The sequence below is a fragment of the Notolepis coatsorum genome (assembly GCF_963971535.1).
Source record: "Notolepis coatsorum genome assembly, chromosome: 19".
In the NCBI taxonomy this organism is placed as follows: Eukaryota; Metazoa; Chordata; class Actinopteri; order Aulopiformes; family Paralepididae; genus Notolepis; species Notolepis coatsorum.
The window spans coordinates 45,814,233-45,837,231 of NC_140183.1; the positions used below are offsets into that span (position 1 = coordinate 45,814,233).

The 22,999-nt window shown below is 45.7% G+C and overlaps 1 protein-coding gene across 1 annotated transcript; it reads right to left on the reverse strand.

The window, feature by feature from the left end:
- Positions 1 to 324: 324 nt before the first annotated feature.
- sostdc1a (sclerostin domain containing 1a) lies at positions 325 to 2,725 on the reverse strand. Its single transcript, XM_084336338.1, has 2 exons — positions 2,435 to 2,725; positions 325 to 1,353 (listed from the first exon to the last, which is right to left on the reverse strand). The coding sequence occupies exons 1-2, from the start codon at positions 2,637 to 2,639 to the stop codon at positions 908 to 910; spliced, it is 651 nt and encodes a 216-aa protein (XP_084192464.1). The 5' UTR covers positions 2,640 to 2,725; the 3' UTR covers positions 325 to 907.
- Positions 2,726 to 22,999: the final 20,274 nt, after the last annotated feature.

Genomic DNA, 22,999 nt, shown 5'->3' on the forward strand with positions numbered 1-22,999 from the left:
AGTGATGGTGACCAATTTCCAATATTGTGGCGGTTACAAAAAGCACAGCTTTGTGGCTATATTCCTACATATATTTCAATATTTTCAGGGCCGATATATTTTGCTATCAGGCATCCCTTATTCCCTTCATGTAGACATCGACCTAGCCAATAATGTTATTAGCTCAGCAGCCTCTGAAATGAATGAGATATTGCTTTACCTGATTGGATATATTGATTGGTTGATTGCTGTTATAAATTGTAGTACACACAGTCAATTAATTTACTGTGTATATATGCCTAACAACTAACAAGTAGTAGTTTGACAATCAATATAAACAATACATTTAATAAAAAACGGTATTTATTTCATAGGAAGACATTACAACAAGGCATGACAACATCTTTCAAAAGAGGACTCTTCAAATCCTTATGCCACTATGTTGAAACTTTACATACAACATGGCTTATCAAATGGTGCAATAGAAAATATATTACATCATACGTTTTATATAGTAAAATTGTATACACATTGTCATACTTCAGACAAGTCAGATGAGACAAGTAACAATTTGATATGATATGTACAGGTATTTACACATATTGCTGTGTCTTTTGTCATATTTGAGCATTTTCTTTTCCTACCATTTACTGTGCTGTTGTGTGCCTATACAAGTGGCTACAAATCTCTTATCTGTATAGGAACGTGTGTACATATTAGATAAAGTGGGTTGACTGGGGGGCCTCCGCAGCACTCTAGACCATAACCCCAATTTGGTTCACATCATCTTTAGCACAAGGAAAAGTATAGAATATCCTTCTGGGTTCTCAGTCATAGCAAGACACCATCTTCACATAAAGTCCCCATCATATTGAAAGATAATCCACAACTTCTGTCACCTGCAGGGCACCTCAGGTCCTCGAGGCTCTCAGGGTTCGACCTCGTGCCAGTTCTCATTGAGCCTGGTGGTCTTGCCCGGCCTCCTCTTGCTTTTAGACTTGTGTTTGTGGAGAAGCTGTGGCTGGGTCAGGGCCGCGTCCTCAAACTTGCCCCCCGACTCGTTGTGCTGCCTCGAGTACCTCTTGCACTTGCAGGACGTCACCACAGTGATTTTGTACGTTCGCGTGCTGCCGTCCTGGCACTGAAGCTGGATGCGCTGGGTGCGCGTCTTGTCATTGACGCATCGCCAGTCCTGGCTGTTCCGTCGACTCCAGTACTTCTTGCCGTAGCTGCCGCCGATCCAGTTGGGGAGCATCTGAGCTGGGAGGCACTCCCCGGCACACACTAGCTCCTTGATGGGGTTGATGCTGGTGCACTGGCCGTCGGAGATATACTTGGTGGACCTCAGTTCTCTGCATCCGATTTGGCCTCGCTCTGTTTGGAAAGACACATTGGTGATGAATGGCGAGAAATAAATATAGTCTGCAATATATTCACTGCACTATATGGTGTAATTTCCAGTCTCTGGAGGGTTGTTTCCCTCGCAATTCAGCTGCCGGCTGAAGTAACAATTTATATAATGACGGGCAACACAAACTGTTTTGATCAACACAGTGCCTTTTGAAGTATCTGGCACACGGTCGTCAAACTATTACTGGCTTGTAGGAAACGGTGCATGAGAGGAAAGACTTTGTTGTTCTGCGCTTTGTCAGCAGGGCTTTCTAGTAGGATTTACCATTGTGCAACTGGTAAGAATATCAGTATATACTGCTGTGCTGTAGGCTACTACCCCCCCCCCCCCTGTCTCAGTCCTTCACACTGAAACCCAAGCCCAGACCCATTCACACAACGCCATACACCTTGGTGACAATACTACCCCCCCCCCCCCCCCCCCCTATGACAGTGTTTGATGAATGAAGAGGGGAGAGGCTCTCCTTTCTCTCCCGCATGCTCTGACTGCTGAGAGAGCTCAAGTCAAACAGACTTCCTGTGCATGGGAGCACACCTCCATCCATTCACTTGCACTGACACACGATCACTCCCTAAACAGCGCCTGTCCTGCCTCTCTCCCCGAGACACCCATCTCTGCCTGTACGCATGGACGCCTGCCAGCAAGGTGTGCGTTACACATCAGTGGGCAAAGCTTTGCCTCATCTCACTTGAGTGCGGGCATGATAACGCTCTCCAGAGGATGCGATGACTCCATGGGGGGAAACAAAAGTCATTCATTTAACTGGACTGCATCTCTTATGAAATGGCAATGCACCAAGTAGCTTCATGCGTCTACAATAATGTAGCCCAATATGTTTCCATAATTGTGTTGTTCCGTTTTTGTTTTCTATAACAATTTAGTATAGGCCAATTAATTATTATTGTTCATGCATTCTAATGTTCCTGAGAGACAGCCTCCTCGAATCACATTGAGGGATATACACACTTGTGGTTGTGGCCCCTGTCCAATGGCCAAACATCCACAAACAACAACAGATATAGTTTCCATAGCTGAAATACTCACCCGCTCTCTCGTGCGCAGTGTTACCCGCGCCTCTCCCACCGTTTCTTGCGCGGTTCAGGGACACGTTGCCGGGAGCATCCTGGAGCGGCGTGCTCACATGTGAGTATAGGATCTCTGTGGCATCATTCTTGAAGGCTTGGCAATTCCTCAGAAGAATACAAAACAAGAATACCAAATGGCACGACTCCCATGCGCTCAAGTGCATGATCGCTTCTGGGGATGTCGGGAACACGCGCGTCCCGTATCAGGTAAACTGATGTTGTGTGAGCCTTGATGAACTGCATGGATCACTTTGCCTCGCTCTTTATATACGCCGCCCGCCCAACTCTTGTTTTGGCAACTGCTCAGGTGCATCTCGTGGAGCGACTTTGGCGTTACTGACTGGGTAGCCACGCCCTCGCCCATTACTCTGGAAACAACATCCATCATCCTCTTGATATTCTTGAGTGTCTGACTCCCTCCAGTCTCCAGATGATGTGATTAACGAGTAATGATTAAGCTAGCTATATACTAGTAACCATTCGAAATGCATAAGCCTATATGATAGACAATTGTATACATGAAATGTCTATTTAAAATAAAATAACAGAATGTCATAATGTGAAATGAATCATCACAGTGATTGGAACCTCAATGTATAAAGAATAAAGTATAGGGCCTAGATAGTGTGTTTTTACAAAAAAAATTATATAGCATATCTATATAATATATCTACATTTCAACAATAATGTTATTAGATTCGATTCGATTAAAATGTATTGTCATTGCACAGCAAAAGTACAGTACAACAAAAATAAGTTGGCATCGAACCAGTTATAAACATGGATGTAGAATAATTAATGATTTCATAATACATTATTCAATTCATATGGCTATAAAGTACATTCAAATATAACAGGTCAAATCAATAAAACAAAGAGCGAACACAAAACACACAAAATATTAATAATGAAATACAATGAATTAAAGTAGCCTTTTTTAAATTGATTCGAGGCAAAGTCATGAAAGCAAGAGTGATACCCATTGTCAGCCTTTTGTGTGTGTGTGTGTGTGTGTGTGTGTGTGTGTGTGTGTGTGTGTGTGTGTGTGTGTGTGTGTGTGTGTGTGTGTGTGTGTGTGTGTGTGCGTGTGTGCGTGTGTGTGTGTGTGTGCGTGCGTGTGTGTGTGTGGGGGGGGGTTGAGGGGGGAACAGCAGTAGATGCCACATAGTTACAACATTGTGAAAAGTTTGCGACGATACTAATCTAAATCGAATTTAGATTATTTATTAAAGAAACTATTCTAAATCTAAGTTGAATTATTTATTATCCATCACCTCTTTCTTCCCTTGTATTGAACAAACCAAATAAAAAAATATATAATTGCCTTCCCTGCCTGGCTCCACACCTAAGAGTAAAACATTTTTACAAACTGGGCAGTAGATTAAGTAATTAGTAAACCAGTAAGTAGTTCCTGGCTCCAAATGAATCAAAGACAATTAATCCCATTGTGACATCATTAGGGGAAGAAATTCTGAACAGCTTGTTTAAGCTTGTTAATATGAAGACTTCAAACCATGGCCAAATGGCAAGGAGTACATTATGTCATTTTTTCTCAGCGCCTAAATAACATTTCAGACTGCTAAGTCCATACAAAGACTAAACAAAACCCATTTTCCATAATATGTCCACTTTAATAAACTTGATTTGTACCTATTCAAATTGTTTATAGAGTAATATAATGGCATGGGACATTAATAGGGAAACATATGATGGCCATTATGTGTAATAGATTGATGGAGCAGGTTTTGGGTTGATACCATTAGTTACTCAGATTTGGAACATTACCCGACCATTTTTTGACCACTTGAAAAAAACAATGCCAAAATGGTCAACAATCCCTCCAAAAGACCACATAAAGATCTCAAATCCTTGAATAACACTTGTGAAATATTCATACTGTGATTTGGTATCAATAACTTCTGGAGATTTCAGAAAACAGAAAAAGAAACGTACTACTGACAATACATCTAGAGTAGAGTAGACAAACCATAAACGTTTTAGTTTAGTTTATGGGTGTAACGTTTCGTGGTGCCATGGTTAACCAGAAGGCAGAATAGGTCATTTTATACAGTGAGGTCAAGTTGTGTCACTCTTTGAGTCTTTGAAAGAGCTGATGTGAGTATTCACATCATTACTCATCACTTTGATAGGGATGTCCCGATACCAGTGCCGATACTGTGCTGCTCATGTACTTGTATTCTCCAATACTACCACTCAGTTCCATGTTTGTTCAGGAAAAAACGAAATAGAATGTTAAAATTGTTATTATATTTATATCGTTTTATATAATTTACATTATTTTTACTTAAAATGTCAGCAACAGAGTCATGTTGTATTGTTACAGTCAGAAAGTGAGGAACATCTGATGCAAACATGTTGTCAAAGTCATTGTTAGAACTGTAATGTTAATAAGTACTCATAGCGGTACTCTGTATCGACAAGAAGAAGACGGTGAAGAAAAGTGGTATTGGGACATCCCTACTCTTTGGATCCTCCGCTTTACTGTCATACCCAATTCATGCAATTCCTATACTGCTTAGGAACCACAGTGTGCAGAAAATGTATGTTGTTGTTTTCTTCAAAAAATGAAAATAACATTTGTACTGCATGCAAAAAAAACTGCATGGTTCTAAACTATATGGGACCGGTATTCATCAGACATGGGAGACTCTTGTGGTTCCATTGAGAGACCATTGGCATTCAGGTACCTTGAGGTAAAAGATCAAGGGACCTCCTTGGGAAATGTCCATTCCAATTCTTCACCTCAAAATCTTGCTTAGATTTGGAGCAATATTTAGCCCCCCATAGATATGGAAAAGGCCCCATCACTTTTTTTTCTCAGTCTCAACCTTCGAACAACCATAACAACAGAAGGAAAGCTCAGGCTGTGCTCAGGCTCATAGCAGATTTAAATGCATAGAGAGACCCCTATGTTCAAACCCATATGTTCAAACCCATATGTTCAAACCCTATGTTCAAACATATGTCATAGCCAAGGACCACGCCCCAAATTACGAGACCCACCCTGGATGTACTGTAATCAGTAAAGATCAACAAAAGTGACAAATAATTGACCATTTAAATAGTGATGTGCGATCGCATCCCCCTGGTCCTGGTTAAAACACTTGCTGCAGCAGTTTGGACAAGTTGTATCAGTTGACAAGATAAAGACTTTTGAGTTAGACAGGATTAGACACTTACGGCTGTCTACTGTAAATGAGGAGAAATAGAAGCATGATGCTTCTAGGTCACCACAGGAGAGGGGGGGGTAGTTAATATAAACAATCCTTCTGACCTGTTCATCAAAACTAACTAAGAGGAGGCTCAGGATGAACCCCCCCCCCCCCCCCCCCCCCCCCCACACACACACACACATACAGTCATGGAAGCACTCTTGGCATTAGCATACACAAAACAAAGATTGTCCCGAAATTACAGTAAAATTGAAAAAAAATTGTAAAGATCCAGCACCCTAATATCTGCAAGGCATTCTTTGAGCCTGCTCAAGCTGTTGTGAACTTGTGATCACTGGGCTTCACACGCAGAACATAGCTTGCTAATAATAACCGTAGTCTTTACTGACTCCTACTGTTCTTGGTTTGCATGAATCTTAGAGGATGTTTGCTGCTCTCACGGACCTGGTACGATCTCTCTTGGGCCTGGTACAATCTCTCCTGGGCCTGGTACAATCTCTCTTGGGCCTAGTACGGCCTCTCCTGGACCTGGTACGATCTCTCCTGGGCCTGGTACGATCTCTCTTGGGCCTGGTACGATCTCTCCTGCGCCTGGTATGATCTCTCCTGGGCCTGCTACGATCTCTCTTGGGCCTGGTACAATCTCTCTTGGGCCTGGTAGGACTTCTCCTGGGCCTGGTACGATCTCTCTTGGGCCTGATACAACATCTCCTGACATGGTCTCCTTATGCCCCTGTTCAGCAGTCGGTTCTTGTGTACTCTCTCTCTCTCTCTCTCTCTCTCTCTCTCTCTCTCTCTCTCTCTCTCTCTCTCTCTCTCTCTCTCTCTCTCTCTCTCTCTCTCTCTCTCTCTCTCTCTCTCTCTCTCTCTCTCTCTCTCTCTCTCTCTCTTCCTTCTCCCCCCTCTCTCTCTCTTTCTCTCTCTCTCCCTTCTCTCTCCCCCTCCTCTCTCTCTCTTCCTTCTCTGGGTTGCATTCCACTTAAGTATTTCCCCATGATTTCACTATGAATTGAAAATGGTGGACCCTGATGTAAACAAGACAAACGTCTTTCTCTGGTCTGCATCCCCTTAACAATTGTATGTATTGAGCCGTACTGTATTGTACCCATTCTGCAATCTGTTAAATAAAGTTTTCATTAATTCATTCATTCAGCTTTGCTCTGTGTCTCCTGATAAAAAAAAACTTTCCAGAAGTAAGAGAAGAGGTATATGGGTGTAGCCGGTACAACGCTGTGGTCTGCCAAACACTTCGACCATGCCTTGAGTGGGAGTCGAACCCCGGGCGTCCGCACTGCGGGCGACATCACAAACCGCTGCGCCAAGAAAGGAATTCCTCTCTAAGCGCTCAGTTTGGATGCCTCTGGGGAGTGAGTTTTACTTCTATGTACCGTAGTCACACTATCGCGGTACATATCCGTTACATTCACCCCCCCCTAAACTCACACCACTCAGGCATCCGGGTCAAACGGCACCACTGTAGCCGGTACAACGCTGTACCTGCCAAACACTTCGACCATGCCTTGAGTGGGAGTCGAACCCCGGGCGTCCGCACTGCGGGCAACATCACAAACCGCTGCGCCAAGAAAGGAATTCCTCTCTAAGCGCTCAGTTTGGATGCCTCTGGGGAGTGAGTTTTACTTCTATGTACCGTAGTCACACTATCGCGGTACATATCCGTTACATGGGCACCGCGGACAAGACGAGACAAATCCCAATCTGTAATCCAAACATAAAACAAATGGGTATAGCCCTACCACCAGACATGTTTTCAATTTTCTGTAGTTGAGCTGTTAATAGGACTAACACTAGTCCAAATGCGTTTTTAACAGTAGGCTATTTCCAAAAATGCTTATTTCCATCTATAAATCAAACATTAAATACATCACACCGATATGGTCAAAAACGACCATCACTACCACTTCATTGTCCAACCAATATTGGACCGAGCCATTTTTACAATAGTACAACAGACAAAAACAGATTACAGCAAGCACAAAGGACATACATATGTTGAGCTAGCTAGGGCTGGTTGCTGGGCAAATTAACATACTGTAGACTGAAATTAACTTTAGATGATATGTCATGTAATTTAATTTGACTTACATCAGGGCGCTGCCATGATGAATCAAATGTGACTTGGAGTGAAAATAACAAATGCTATTTTCTAATCAGTTCTAAATCAAGATGTCAGCCCCCAGTAAACAGTTGGATCATTTCAACAACTTCGGGGTAAGTGTTTAACAAATGGGTGGCCCGGATCTTATGTAAGTAATATAAAATGCTTCTGAGTAAGTAAAAAGAATGATATACCGTCGCCCAGGAGATCTAAAGTAAATTTCAGTCTATGCTAATTTGCCCAGCTGTGATATGAAGCAAGCAAAGCATAGTGGCACATACAGTATACACCCGGGAACCAGCAAGTATACTGGTAGCACAAAGGACCTATATATCTTGCCATAGGCCTTCTAAAATTCCAACCAGAGGGGAGAATCTCAACCTGAACATGACCAGGATAATGGACTATATAATAAGGTTTGCTTCTACTGTCTTCTATTGCTTCTCATTTCCAAACCGTGTGGTTAGCCATATCTACCCAAATTAGTTCCCCATGGACATTATTATTGTGTGAACAATGAAGTGCTTTTATTTCATGATTTTTTTTTTTTTTTTATCAGGCAAACATTATTTTCAGATTGACAGTATGGTCTGTCTATTAGGAATCCTAAGAATGTTTGTGATGCTGTGGTTCACAGAGATACATATAATAACACTGAGGAGAAGTGGTGTAGTAATGATGACTCACCATCCATCCCACAGCAGCAGATAAAGGCAGCCATCACAGTCGGGTCTGCATTCCAAGCCGGAGTAATTGGGGTTCAAGTTCAGGTCTGCAGCGTCAGAAAGCAGGGACCCCGGCTCAACACATCTTCTCTCCCCATGAATATGTAATACACATTGTAAGATGAATCTCACCTATTTAAAAGGCGAACGTTTTCGACGTAGGGATGTCCCGATCCGATCACGTGATTTTCAGAATCGGGAATCAAAGGGGAATCGGGAATTTATATATATATATATATATAAATTCCTGATTCCCCTTTGATTATATATATATATATATATATATATATATATTTTTTTTTTTTTTTTTTTAATAGACTAGTTCATAGAATTATTCTGCACTAAGCCAATTCTATATTTAATTTTATTATTTATGACTGAATGTAACTGAACTTGTGAAGCTAGTCAAGCTACCTCTGTTACTGCACTACCTTTGTTATTGCACTATTCTGCACATCATTTGTTTTAGTTTACATGGTTATTTTGTGGTGCACCACTGATAAGCTTTATTTTTATTTTGTTTTGAATTTTGATCCAATGCTGCAATAAGTGAGTATAGTTTTGGTGATTCTTAGTAATCCCAGGAAAAGACGCGATAATAGCGTTTTAGTGGAATACACTTATCACATTGTCATTTTTCGCCTGATTATCGAATCTTCCTTAAATCAACGCTAGATTATCATTATTATGTCTCCTCGTGCATACATGAAATGGCCCTCGTAGCGCTGCACTCCCCCCCCCCCCCCCACCTCCTGCACCCAACGGTAAACAGCCACACACACACACACAGACAGCTTCGATCGCGGTAGAAAGAAATATCAGATCAACGCAAGATTGGATATATAGAATCCTTACCTGGTCTCTGATGTAATGCAAAAGAAATAATCCAATTATCTGATCGCTATTCCAAATACTGCTCGTGGAGGTCCGTCCCACATTGTCCGGCATTGTATATGAAGGGGGGGGGGGCAGCATCGCAGATGTAACGTTGTAAACGCTAGTCCTGCCGGAGTATTTAAACCCCGCCCGCACGGCTCAGATCGGTCCAGAAAAGAAACTACACCATTTATGGAGTGCAATACCGGCTGGAAGGCGTAGGCGGCGGTATTTGCCCTTTTGCGAGCTCAGACCCATTCCCAATGATAACATCAGGCTGGATGAAAAATTAATGGATATAGCTAATAAAAGAAACAACGATTAAAACCCGACTTTTCTCGTGATTGGCGTTGAATGAGTTAAGGGTCAACTTGATTGCATTTTTTTCTTTTCTTTTTTCTTAATGCATTGCCGAAAGATCGGATCGGGAAAAATCGGTATCATATACTCAAAATCACATGATCAGGAGCAAAACAATGCGATCGGGACATCCCTATTTTTGAGTGTTGAGGGATTTGGACTTGGACTTGTTAGTTGATAATGAGTCATCAGGGCTGCATACTGAGGAGGAGGGCAGGGGGGGTTTAGATTGGTCCTGGTGAGGGTCTTGCCTAGGGTGTCGAATGCACCAGGGCTGGCCCTACACCATTTTCTGCACAGTGGTATAACAAACACAGGTTGGCTGATTTGGAGCCCCTGGCCATCCCGTGTTCTAAATGTAATCTTAGGGGTGACGTGCCTTTGCTGTTTCACTCCCTTTTTGTCAGATCAGCCCCCTCTGTTTATTATTTTCAGGCTCAAAACACATTTCTATTTGCTAGCCTTTGGATCCCTCTGATATGGTGTTTTGTGCCTATTATCTGTTTTTAATTTCTTAATCTGTGCCTATGCACAATTGTGTGTATTTATGCTTAAGTGAGCTCTTTCTATTTTATTTTTCTTTCTTTAATGTGGGTTGTTTTTAAATGTGCTTTATAAATACATTTGACTTGACTTGACTTGACTTGACTTGACTTGACTTGACTTGACTTGACTTGACTTGACTTGACTTGACCTGACTTGACTTGACTTGACCTGACTTGACCTGACTTGACCTGACTTGACCTGACTTGACTCGACTCGACTCGACTCGACTCGACTCGACTTGACCTGACCTGACCTGACCTGACCTGACCTGACTTGACTTGACTTGACTTGACTTGACCTGACCTGACCTGACCTGACTTGACTTGACTTGACTTGACTTGACTTGACTTGACTTGACTTGACTTGACTTGACTTGACTTGACTTGACTTGACTTGACAGACAGACACACAAAAACACAAGCAGTCTTACTTGGAGCTGGAAGGGTAGCACTGTAGGAGTTGGCTCATTGCGATAAAGTAATGCTAGACTCTAGAGCAGGGGTCAGCAACCTTTTTGATACGAAGTGCCATTTAATTTTTTTTCTTGTTAAGCAGTGTGCCATATCAACATTAAGTTTAATTATGACACCACATCAAAATGTAAATCTCCAACAGATCTGTAATTTTATTCCATCCACATAGGCAACGTGCATACAGTAGCAATAGTTTTAATAAACATTTCCCTCTCATAATTATATAAGAGTGCTATACAAGAATGCTGCCGTCTTTATGAGATGCTTGCTTGCCATACCTGGACACATTCAGCCTGGTTTGCCTCTTTCTTTAAAGTTTTCTCATGTTCGGTTTTGCATTTGCATTTTTTGTATTTTTGCATTTAGCATTTAGCATTTTAGCATTTTTTTTAAGTTAGCATTTTGTACTTCATTATTTGCATTTGTACTTCATTTGTACTTTAGGTTGTACTTTAGTTTGTATATTGTATATTTTGTATAGTGTTTGGCCTTTATTCTTTTAACTTTTTTTACTGTATGAAGCACAATCTCAGGGGGCTCATACAAAACCAAGCCTTTCACGATACCGCGTGCCAATGGCGGGCGGCACTCGTGCCTGAGGTCACTGACCCCTCCTCTTGAGCTTCCCTCATTGCTAATCCTCCTCCCTGCATCCAGTGTGAGTGTTATGTCCATTATGTCCAAAACACCCCTGTGTGTCTTCAGTCTCTTCCCACAGAAATGTTGGACAGAGCTGTATTTCATTTCAACCTTTATTTAAAATCGTAAGCATCTGAGGTTTCCCTCATTTACAGAAACGACGATTGTACAGTACATAATAAAAACAATATTCACAGAAATTTAAACACCAGAGTAAAACAAATTAAAAACGTTTAAAAATTATTTTAAAATATCAACGAAAACAGTTACACAATGGTCTGAAATCATACATTTAAACATTCCAAGGGAAGGGAGAACCTCCAATTTTAGCGTGAGTTGAAGGCAGTATTTGGAAACAGTAAACAGTTCTAGGTTCTAGTTCAGACTGATTTGTTTTGGCAGTCTGAGAGCTGTATGTTGAGTTGTTTTTTTGTGGAGGACATCTTCGGTTTTGCAGGATTTTTGGAGAAGGCATGGCACCTGAGACAAAACACACTGTATCCTATATAATTGTATTTGAATTCACCTTGCTTTTCTGTTTATTTACATTGAGTACAGCTTGTGTTATATTACGTTTTATTGTATTTTCTTGTATTTTTTGTATGGCCATCTTGGTCTATGTCATTTGTTAAGTAATTGGTAAAGTATATTATTATATACTTATTGTTATGTGTCTTGTAAGCCCATATGGGCTGGGCATACATCTGTATGTAAGACACGAAAATAAAAAATATCAAATCAAATCAAATCAAATCTAAGAGTCACTCGGCTCAATCTAATTCTAATGTGGGTAAATGAAAACAAGCAATTCAAACTTAAAGACCAATTACCTTTATGGGTTCAGAGTGAGCTAGAGAACATCATCATCCCTGACACCCTGGTACTCTATACTCCCCTGGTGTCTACAAAAAATAGAATATACTTCAGATTCTTCCCTATCGCATCCATTTAACAGTGTCATACTCACTACAAAGTCCTCAAACTCTGTTGCATTACCTTGCTTCTCCAGGTGGTGGTGTGACAAGGGTTCCCTAAACTGGTGGGTTTTGACTAGTCTCTTACACATCCGTATCAGCTCTGACATATTTGATTATGCTCCACTTGAGCGGCGCCGATACGGATGTGTAAGACACTGGACCTTGATACCAGCATTCAGCAGGTAGTCTGGGTCTCTGGGGGTTCACCGGATCTGGAGATAAAACACAACATCACCTCACCCGAGACATGATGCAGGGCGGCACGGTGGAGCAACAGTTAGCACTGTTGTCTCACAGCAGGAAGGTCCTGGGTTCAAAGCCTAGCAAGGGAGCCTCTCTGTGTGGAGTTTGCATGCTCTCCCCCTGTTTGTGTGGGTTTCCTCCGGGTACTCCGGTTTCCCCCACACCATTAAAAGACATGCATGCTAGGTATTTACTCCATTGCCCTTGACCAAGGTACCGGCATTACAACTGGAGTTGGTCTCCAGGTGCTACAATATGTGGCTGCCCACTGCTCCTAAATAGTTAGGACGGGTCAAATTCATAACTTAAGTTAACTTTTTTTTTTAATCCTCTCTTTCTCAGATTTTTCTCTTTTTCTCCCAATCCCAATTTAGTCATTATGCCAATTACCCCCCTCCCCTACCTGGTCGTTGTGCGCAGGTTCCCCCTACTGGTCAGTACAAGGGAACCCTGAAGTCTACCGCATGCTTCCTCCGACACATGCGGAGACAGCCAGTGGCTCTCTTTTCACCTGGCAGCGAGGACTCTCATTGGTGAAGTGTAACGTGTGGGAGGTCGCGCTGCCTTCACCACTTCCTGCCTTTCACTGAGCAAGCACCCAGACCTGACCTGTAGGCGTCGCTGTCCACAACGCCAGATTACCACCCACGACTTCTCTCCCGCTAACTCAGCCAAACGAGTTAGTATGACGATCGGCCCAAGCCGCAGGCAATGCTGACTCCGGGAGTCGAGATCGCAGCCTCTTGCATTGGTGACGAGCGCAATCTCCGCTACGCCACCCGACCACCGAGTAGTATAACTTAACTTAACTGACATCATGACTCAATATGCTTCACTACCAACACCTCCTATCCCCCGGAGTCAGTCAGGCAGGCAGTCACTCACTCATGGCTAGCCACTCTGCAAACCACTCAGTGCAGCAGGGTAGCTTTCTACTGAACGCACAGAGAGGAAATGGGTGTCTATCTTCTTGTCTGACTCTGGAGAAGACGGTAAGCTAATTTAAGGACTAAGCATACAGCAATAGACAAGGCCTGTATGAATAACAACATCAGCTATTCTAACTGCAGTAATGTAAAGTGCAAACACCCACGAACAGAGCTGTCCAAGTTAAGAGCCACATTTAGCCTCAGACACAGAAATAGCTATTCCATAGTCTATCAGCTTTCCCCTTAACCCTTTCACTAACACACTACCAAAGGGTTAACCCTTTCACTGCGACAATACAGAAGGTTAACCCTTTCACTGCCACACGTCTGTAGGAATTCAGAGCATATAGAGTTTTTGAATCTTGATTTAACCAGGTATGTAGCCCATTGAGATCAAGGATCTCTTTCACAAGTGTGACCTGGCCAAGAAAGCAGCAGCAGACGTCATAATATAAATCACAACATTAAAAAACAATACAAAACAAAGTGTAAAAGAACAAAGTAGCAATAAGAAGAACACATGATACATATCACATCATATAAAGTAGGCTACACATGATAAATATCCCATTATATAAAGTACACATGATAAATATCACATCATATAAAGGGCAGATCAACATTAAGTGGGTATTTCACTCCGGGGATATTTGTTTACATTTTGTTGCCATTGCTCTGTAATAAGTTATCAAACTTTCATATATACCTGTTGTATGATGGGCCGATTATCTTTTAAAGGCATGGGTGTTGTTGTGAACCACCTCTGCTCCATGAAGGTTCATATCCAGCATCTCAAACAGACAACGGTCAACTTTGCACTGGAAGCAGACGTGATGCTGCACAAAGTTGCATTTACAGTATCTGGGTCAAGATGGCAGATTTCTTCCAGTATAGTCACCTGGATATGGATATGAGAGGTGAGAGATGGTTATTGAGAAATAGCTGTCAACATTTAGTTCACTATTAGCACAATATGAGGCCCAGATGAAGTTTAACCCAGCAAAAGATATGCTACATAATCTTTGGTAAGCTTAAACATCAGCAAAGTGAACCACATCAAGTTCTGGTTGTGTGCAGCTTTTGATACCTGCGTCCCTTTTGTCCTCAAATAATAACTTTATTTGTATAGCACTATAAAGTTATAGTTATAGTTATAGCAAATGTCCCCTCTCCAGGGACGGCCTGCACCAGATCTTTATGGACACCACTGGACAGCAGGTATACAAGCTCTACCTGGATGTCTCGGAAGGGAGGAGGGTTCAGGAGACCACTTTCTCCTGCACTCTTGATCAGAGGATATGATCTTTGAACACTGTACACAGGGATCTGAAGACACTGAGGGAAACAGGGGGGTGGGGGGGAGTGCGTGGACAGAGTAGAGCGAAAGAAGGGTGTTATCTTAATAAGGCCCTTTAGAAGAACATGTAATTCACACTATAAATTAAATTAAATAAAATGTATTTGTAAGGCCCGACAACACACGTTAATGTCCCCATGGGCTGGACACGTCTTCTTTAAACAAGTCAAGAAGAAACATAACAATAAGTCAAGAACAAAATAAGAACACCATAAGGTCCAACAAATTTAAAATAAATGCAAAATAAATGAATGAATGCAACACTCCCAGACATACCCCACGCGAAGGTAAGGAAAAACTCACTAAAACCTAGCAATAGGGGGAAAAATGCACCACAGGCAGTGTGGAGGAGAGAAACCTTAGAAGGGCCATTCAAGGGGGGATCTCCCTTCTTAGATGTCGGTGATAGTAGTGTTGCAGACGGACAGTTGGTAAGCATGCACTCATGTGTTTAGTGAAACACAGATGAGTGCATGCAATAGCAACTGAACATTTTGAAAATTTTAAGATAGAGCTGATAGCGATAGCAACTGAACATTTTGAAAGATTAAAGATAGAGCTGATAGCGGATCTATTTGAGGCACAGGGGCGGCGCAAAGAGGGTTGCATCCTCCCCGTCTTAGTCACGGGACGTTCAACACTCCGGTCATCACACCGAGACAGCCGGAGACAGGGAGACAGGGGGCGGCGCAGAGAGGGTCGCAACCTCCCCGTCATCATCGCGGGACGTCCAGCACTCCGGTCATCACTACGAGACAGCCGGAGACAGGGAGACAGGAGGGCACGCAGAGAGGGTCGTATCCTCCCGGTCTTCATCACGGGACGTCCGACACTCCGGTCATCACTCCGGGACAGCAACTCACAGGGAGACAGGGAGACGGGACAGGCGTTAGACAGCTCGCGTGATTGTAATGGGCGGACATAGCAATAGATACAAGTGGTAAGCATATATGTGAATAGAATAGATATATGAAGTAAGCATATTATGTGAATAGAATAGAAGTACTTAACCCAGCAATGAAACCACGTTGACAGACCACGGACAGAAGACGGTAAGAAGCTGATCCATGGATGGCCTCGGTGGTGCACGTAGAGCAGTCACTGCAATCTTGGCCAAGACCCCGAGACATCCACCACCTTGGTCAGCACTCCTTTTCTTTTAGTAAAGTGACAGAGAGCGCAGTCCTCAAGAGGCTAAATCAACTTAATTCCAGTAAAGTGACAGGATTAGATCAGATGCCTGCTAGGTTTCTTAACGACGCAGCAGAGAGCATCACACCTGCTATTACCCACCTAATCAATCTCTCCATTGAGCATGGGAAGGTACCAGCAGATCTAAAGAGTGCTAGAGTAATCCCACTCTATAAGAAAGGTAATAAGTCAGACAAGGGTAACTATAGACCAATTAGCATTTTAAGTATACTATCAAAAGTCATGGAAAAAATCATTCATGAACAGATCAATACATATTTAGTGAGTAACAATATCCTATTTGAGCATCAGTCAGGCTTTAGACAATCTCATTCCACTGAGACTTGTCTGGTGTATTTGACTGACTGCATCAGAAAGGAGATTGATGCAAAGAAATTCTGTGGAATGATCATGTTGGACCTACAAAAGGCCTTTGATACGGTTGACCATAGTGTCCTTTTATTTAAATTGAAGGCGATTGGGTTTAGTTGGTCAGCGTTGAACTGGGTCACCTCATATCTATCAGGCAGGTCTCAGATGGTAGATGTAAACGGGACCTACTCCTCAGCCAAGGCGATCACCTGCGGGGTGCCTCAAGGGAGTGTCCTGGGGCCGCTCTTCTTTCTCATTTACATAAATGATATGAAGAATGCCTGTTCATCAGACCTTTTTCTTTATGCGGATGACTCAGCCATTCTGGTCTCCCATAAGGACTTGGCAGTAGTGGAGAGGACCCTTAGTGAGGAGCTATCAAATGTGCAGACATGGCTGTCAGATAACAAACTATCTCTTCATCTAGGAAAAACAGAGGCCATCCTGTTTGGATCAAAGAAACGGCTTGGTAAAGATATTGAAATGAAGGTAAGAGTAGGTGAAAAGCAAATAACAAACAAGGATTCTGTTGTATATCTAGGCTGCATACTGGACAAACATCTTACAGGAGAGGCCATGGCTAAAAAAGCCCACACTAAAATCTGCCAGAAAACGAAATTCCTAGCTAGACAAGGGAAACTACTGGACCAGGCAACACTTAAAATGCTAGCGGGCGCATTAGTACAGAGTCACTTTGACTATGCTGCCACCTCCTGGTTCAGTGGCGCTCCACAGGTCCTGAAAAATAAACTTCAGACAGCTCAAAACAAATTAATTAGAGTAGTCCTTAAACTACCTCCACGCACTCACCTAGGGCCAACTTTCTTTAGGCAACTAAACTGGCTTCCGGTCAATAAAAGGGTAATTCACATCAAATTAGGTCTCACACACAAGATAGTTCAAAATACAGGTCCGAAATATCTATCTAATTATTTTAATCGATTCCGTGACAATCATTCATACTCCACTAGAAGGAGCAGTACGGATTTTATTCTGCCAAGATTTAACTCCCTAATGGGCACAAATACATTTTTATATTCTGCAGCACTGGAGTGGAACAAGCTTCCTGTGAGGTTTTGTCCGCTGCTCACCAACTTTCTCTGTTTTCTTTAAGCCTACTGTTAGAAATTCCCTTCTCACTCACTCTCTCTAGCCCCCACCCTCTCGTTCTTTACTCTCGTTTACTCTCAGTGGCCACACCTGGACTATTATCAATTACCTCTCGCACCTGTGGTGGCAGGCTAATTAGTTCCCCTGTGGGCTTTAAATACCAGGGCTCTTCCCCTCGTTTCGGCGTGGGGTCGTGTTGTATTCATGCTGAGTCATATTCTCTAACATCTAGACTCTTTCGGGAGATCCTCTGGTCTACCAATGCTGTATATGGATTTCTCCAGCCTTGAGATGTTTTGCTCCAGCCTTCGTCTGCTGTCGCCGTAGCCTGTGGAGGAGACTGTTCTGCGCTCCCTGTACTTCCACGGGAGGCACCCCAGCGCTCCACTGCAGACCCCAGCGCAGCTGTTCGTCCTGACGCACATCTAGACCAACGCGCATCTCCCGGACCCTCGGGCTTGGCACGCTCTCCAGTCACCAGCGCGCAGCGCGCATCTGCAAGGGCTTGGCACGCTCTCCAGTCACCAGCGCGCAACGCGCATCTTCAAGGGCTTGGCACGCTCTCCAGTCTCCAGCGCGCAACGCGCATCTTCCAAGGATCCTCGTGCTTGGCACGCTCTCCAGTCACCAGCGCGCAACGCGCATCTGCAAGGGCTTGGCACGCTCTCCAGTCACCAGCGCGCAACGCGCATCTTCAAGGGCTTGGCACGCTCTCCAGTCTCCAGCGCGCAACGCGCATCTTCCAAGGATCCTCGTGCTTGGCACACTCCTCCTCGCAGACGCACCCCGAGGCGTTTCTCGGTTCCGACGTGCACACCAAGGTGTGGCGCGCCACTCTGTTCCTCGGCTCCGACAGCGGCTACCCGGTGGACGACACCCTCGCCACCGCCGCTGTTCCAGCACCCTGTTCCTCGGCTCCGACAGCGGCTACCCGGTGGACGACACCCTCGCCACCGCCGCTGTTCCAGCACCCTGTTCCTCGGCTCCGACAGCGGCTACCCGGTGGACGACACCCTCGCCACCGCCGCTGTTCCAGCACTCTGTTCCTCGGCTCGGACAGCCAGCTACCCGGTGGCGACACCCTCGCCGCCGCTGCTGTTCCTGCACCATTACGCATACGCCTGGGTGAGTTTTGATTGTGATGTCACTCACCCAGCGTAATGCCTCTTGCCCCCGTCCCGCTGCGTTTCCTGTACCATTACGCATACGCCTGGGTGAGTTTTGATTGTGATGTCACTCACCCAGCGTAATGCCTCTTGCCCCCGTCCCGCTGCGTTTCCTGTACCATTACGCATACGCCTGGGTGAGTTTTGATTGTGATGTCACTCACCCAGCGTAATGCCTCTTGCCCCCGTCCCGCTGCTGTTCCTGCACCATTACGCATACGCCTGGGTGAGTTTTGATTGTGATGTCACTCACCCAGCGTAATGCCTCTTGCCCCCGTCCCGCTGCTGTCCCTGTACCATTACGCATACGCCTGGGTGAGTTTTGATTGTGATGTCACTCACCCAGCGTAATGCCTCTTGCCCCCGTCCCGCTGCGTTCCTGTACCATTCCGCATACGCTTGGGTGAGTTTTGATTGTGATGTCACTCACCCAGCGTAATGCCTCCTTTTCTTGTTCTCACTTAGTTAGTAGTTTGGACATTTCATCTCCCACTCTGTTTTTGTTCTCACTTAGTTAGTAGTTTGGACATTTCATCTCCCACTCTGTTTTTGTTCTCACTTAGATAGTATTTTTGGACATTACATCTCCCCCTGTGTGTTTGTCACACGAAGATATTATTACCTTGTTACTTTGTTTATTTGGACTGTTCTGCATCTGCTCTGTTTGTTCCCTTTTGAATATTAACCCTCTCCTCTGTTCTGCAGTGCGGCCCAGATGTTTTCCCACCAGTCCCCAGTTCCTCCCTGTCCCCAGCCCGCCTCCGCGGGCCTCAGTCCCCTCTGTCCCTAGTTCTCCCCTTCTAGTTCCACCTAGTTCCTGGTCCCAAGTTCTCCCCTTCTAGTTCCACCTAGTTCCTTGTCCCTAGTTCTCCTAGTCCCCAGTTCTCCTGTTCCCTAGCTCTCCTTGTCCCGACATCTCCTAGTCTCTAGTTCCTCTGTTTCCTTAACCTTCCCCTAGCGTTCCTTTAATGTTTCCCCTAGCGTTCTTTAACCTTCCCTTAGTGTACCCTTTTCCTGCCCGCCTCTTAAAGGCACCTAGTTTTTCCCCTCTTGTTATATTCCTGTATTTGTGTTCTCCCTTAAAGGGACAGTGCCCTTTTTTCCCTGTCTCTCAATAAATATCTGTTTCTTGGCAAAACCATCATACCTGTCTTGTGTTGTGCGATTGGGGTCGGTTACAAACCATAACAGTACGACCCCACCAAATCGACGACCCCAGCCAGCACAGACGGTGTATGTTGAGTTTGCCTTTTTTTTTCTTGTTCCCTCTAGCTCCCCTCTAGCTTCCTTGTTAGCCTGTTAGCTCCCCTGTTAGCTTGTTGGTCTCCCCGGTTAGCTCCCCTGTTAGCCTGTTGACTCCCCCATTTGCTTCCCTGTTAGCCCTGTTTAGCTCCCCTCTTAGCCCTGTTTGACCCCCCTGCAGCTTGTTAGGCCTCTACTACCAGCATGGCCCTGTCTGCTAGCTTTGCCTCGGCGGCTAGCACAGCCTCTATGTTAATGCAGCCCTTACTGCTGGCATAGGCCCTGTAGCTAGCCATGCCCTGGCAGCTAACCCAGTCCCTCAGCAGAGCCCCAGTCTGCTAGCTTAGCCCCGGCTGCTAGCACAGCCTCTATGTTTATGCAGCCCTTGCTGCTGGCATGGGCCCTGTAGCTAGCCATGCCCTGGCAGCTAACCCTGTCCCTCAGCAGAGCCCCAGTCTGCTAGCTTAGCCCCGGCTGCTAGCACAGCCTCTATGTTAATGCAGCCTTGCAGCTGGCATAGGCCCTGTAGCTAGCCAGGCCCAAGCAGCTAACCCGGTCCCTCTGCATGGCCTCCACTTTTTTGTGTAGTTTATCCCACTGCTAGGACTGCCCTTTCAGCTAGCAAGGTCAGTTTATCTCCCACTGCTAGGACTGCCTTTTCAGCTAGCAAGGTCAGTTTATCTCTCACTGCTAGGACTGCCTTTTCAGCTAGCAAGGTCAGTTTTTCTCCCACTGCTAGGACTGCCTTTTCAGCTAGCAAGGTCAGTTTATCTCACACTGCTAGGACTGCCCTTCAGCTAGCAAGGTCAGTTTATCTCACACAGCTAGGACTGTCCTTCCAGCTAGCTTGTTCTCTCATGCTGGTCCAGCCCTGTCTGCCAGCCTAGCTCCGGCAGCTAGCGCAGCCTCTATGTTAATGTAGCAGTACAGCTGGCATAGGCCCTGTAGCTATCAGTGCCTTGGCAGCTACCCTTTCCCCCTGCTAGCCTAGCTCGGCAGCTAGCGCAGCCTCTATGTTGATGTAGCAGTACAGCTAGCATAGGCCCTGTAGCTATCAGTGCCTTGGCAGCTACCCTTTCCCTCTGCTAGCCCTTTCCCGGTGCTACCATGGTTACCCCTTAGCTACCCTGCTTGCCCCTCAGTTCCTCTAGACCAGTTCCTCTAGACCAGTTCTCTAGACCAGTTCTCTAGGCCAGTTCTCTAAACCAGTTCTCTAGACCGGTTCTCTAGGCCAGTTCTCTTGGCCAGTTCTCTAGGCTAGTTCTCTGGACCCAGTTCCTCCTGACCCGGTTCCTCTAGGCCCGGTTTCCTCTAGGCCAGTTCCTCCTGTTGCCCCTCTGCTACCCTAGTTACCCCTCGGCGACCCTGTTTCTTTTGCTAGCCCCACTCTTGTGGTGGCTTCCCCTGCTGGCTTGGCCAGTACCTTTTGTTTTTGTCTTGTTTTGCCCCCTGCCACTCTGTCTGTATTTGTTTTGGGTCGCCAGGTGGCTCCCGTTGAGGGGGGGGTACTGTGAGGTTTTGTCCGCTGCTCACCAACTTTCTCTGTTTTCTTTAAGCCTACTGTTAGAAATTCCCTTCTCACTCACTCTCTCTAGCCCCCACCCTCTCGTTCTTTACTCTCGTTTACTCTCAGTGGCCACACCTGGACTATTATCAATTACCTCTCGCACCTGTGGTGGCAGGCTAATTAGTTCCCCTGTGGGCTTTAAATACCAGGGCTCTTCCCCTCGTTTCGGCGTGGGGTCGTGTTGTATTCATGCTGAGTCATATTCTCTAACATCTAGACTCTTTCGGGAGATCCTCTGGTCTACCAATGCTGTATATGGATTTCTCCAGCCTTGAGATGTTTTGCTCCAGCCTTCGTCTGCTGTCGCCGTAGCCTGTGGAGGAGACTGTTCTGCGCTCCCTGTACTTCCACGGGAGGCACCCCAGCGCTCCACTGCAGACCCCAGCGCAGCTGTTCGTCCTGACGCACATCTAGACCAACGCGCATCTCCCGGACCCTCGGGCTTGGCACGCTCTCCAGTCACCAGCGCGCAGCGCGCATCTGCAAGGGCTTGGCACGCTCTCCAGTCACCAGCGCGCAACGCGCATCTTCAAGGGCTTGGCACGCTCTCCAGTCTCCAGCGCGCAACGCGCATCTTCCAAGGATCCTCGTGCTTGGCACGCTCTCCAGTCACCAGCGCGCAACGCGCATCTGCAAGGGCTTGGCACGCTCTCCAGTCACCAGCGCGCAACGCGCATCTTCAAGGGCTTGGCACGCTCTCCAGTCTCCAGCGCGCAACGCGCATCTTCCAAGGATCCTCGTGCTTGGCACACTCCTCCTCGCAGACGCACCCCGAGGCGTTTCTCGGTTCCGACGTGCACACCAAGGTGTGGCGCGCCACTCTGTTCCTCGGCTCCGACAGCGGCTACCCGGTGGACGACACCCTCGCCACCGCCGCTGTTCCAGCACCCTGTTCCTCGGCTCCGACAGCGGCTACCCGGTGGACGACACCCTCGCCACCGCCGCTGTTCCAGCACTCTGTTCCTCGGCTCCGACAGCGGCTACCCGGTGGACGACACCCTCGCCACCGCCGCTGTTCCAGCACCCTGTTCCTCGGCTCCGACAGCGGCTACCCGGTGGACGACACCCTCGCCACCGCCGCTGTTCCAGCACTCTGTTCCTCGGCTCGGACAGCCAGCTACCCGGTGGCGACACCCTCGCCGCCGCTGCTGTTCCTGCACCATTACGCATACGCCTGGGTGAGTTTTGATTGTGATGTCACTCACCCAGCGTAATGCCTCTTGCCCCCGTCCCGCTGCGTTTCCTGTACCATTACGCATACGCCTGGGTGAGTTTTGATTGTGATGTCACTCACCCAGCGTAATGCCTCTTGCCCCCGTCCCGCTGCGTTTCCTGTACCATTACGCATACGCCTGGGTGAGTTTTGATTGTGATGTCACTCACCCAGCGTAATGCCTCTTGCCCCCGTCCCGCTGCTGTTCCTGCACCATTACGCATACGC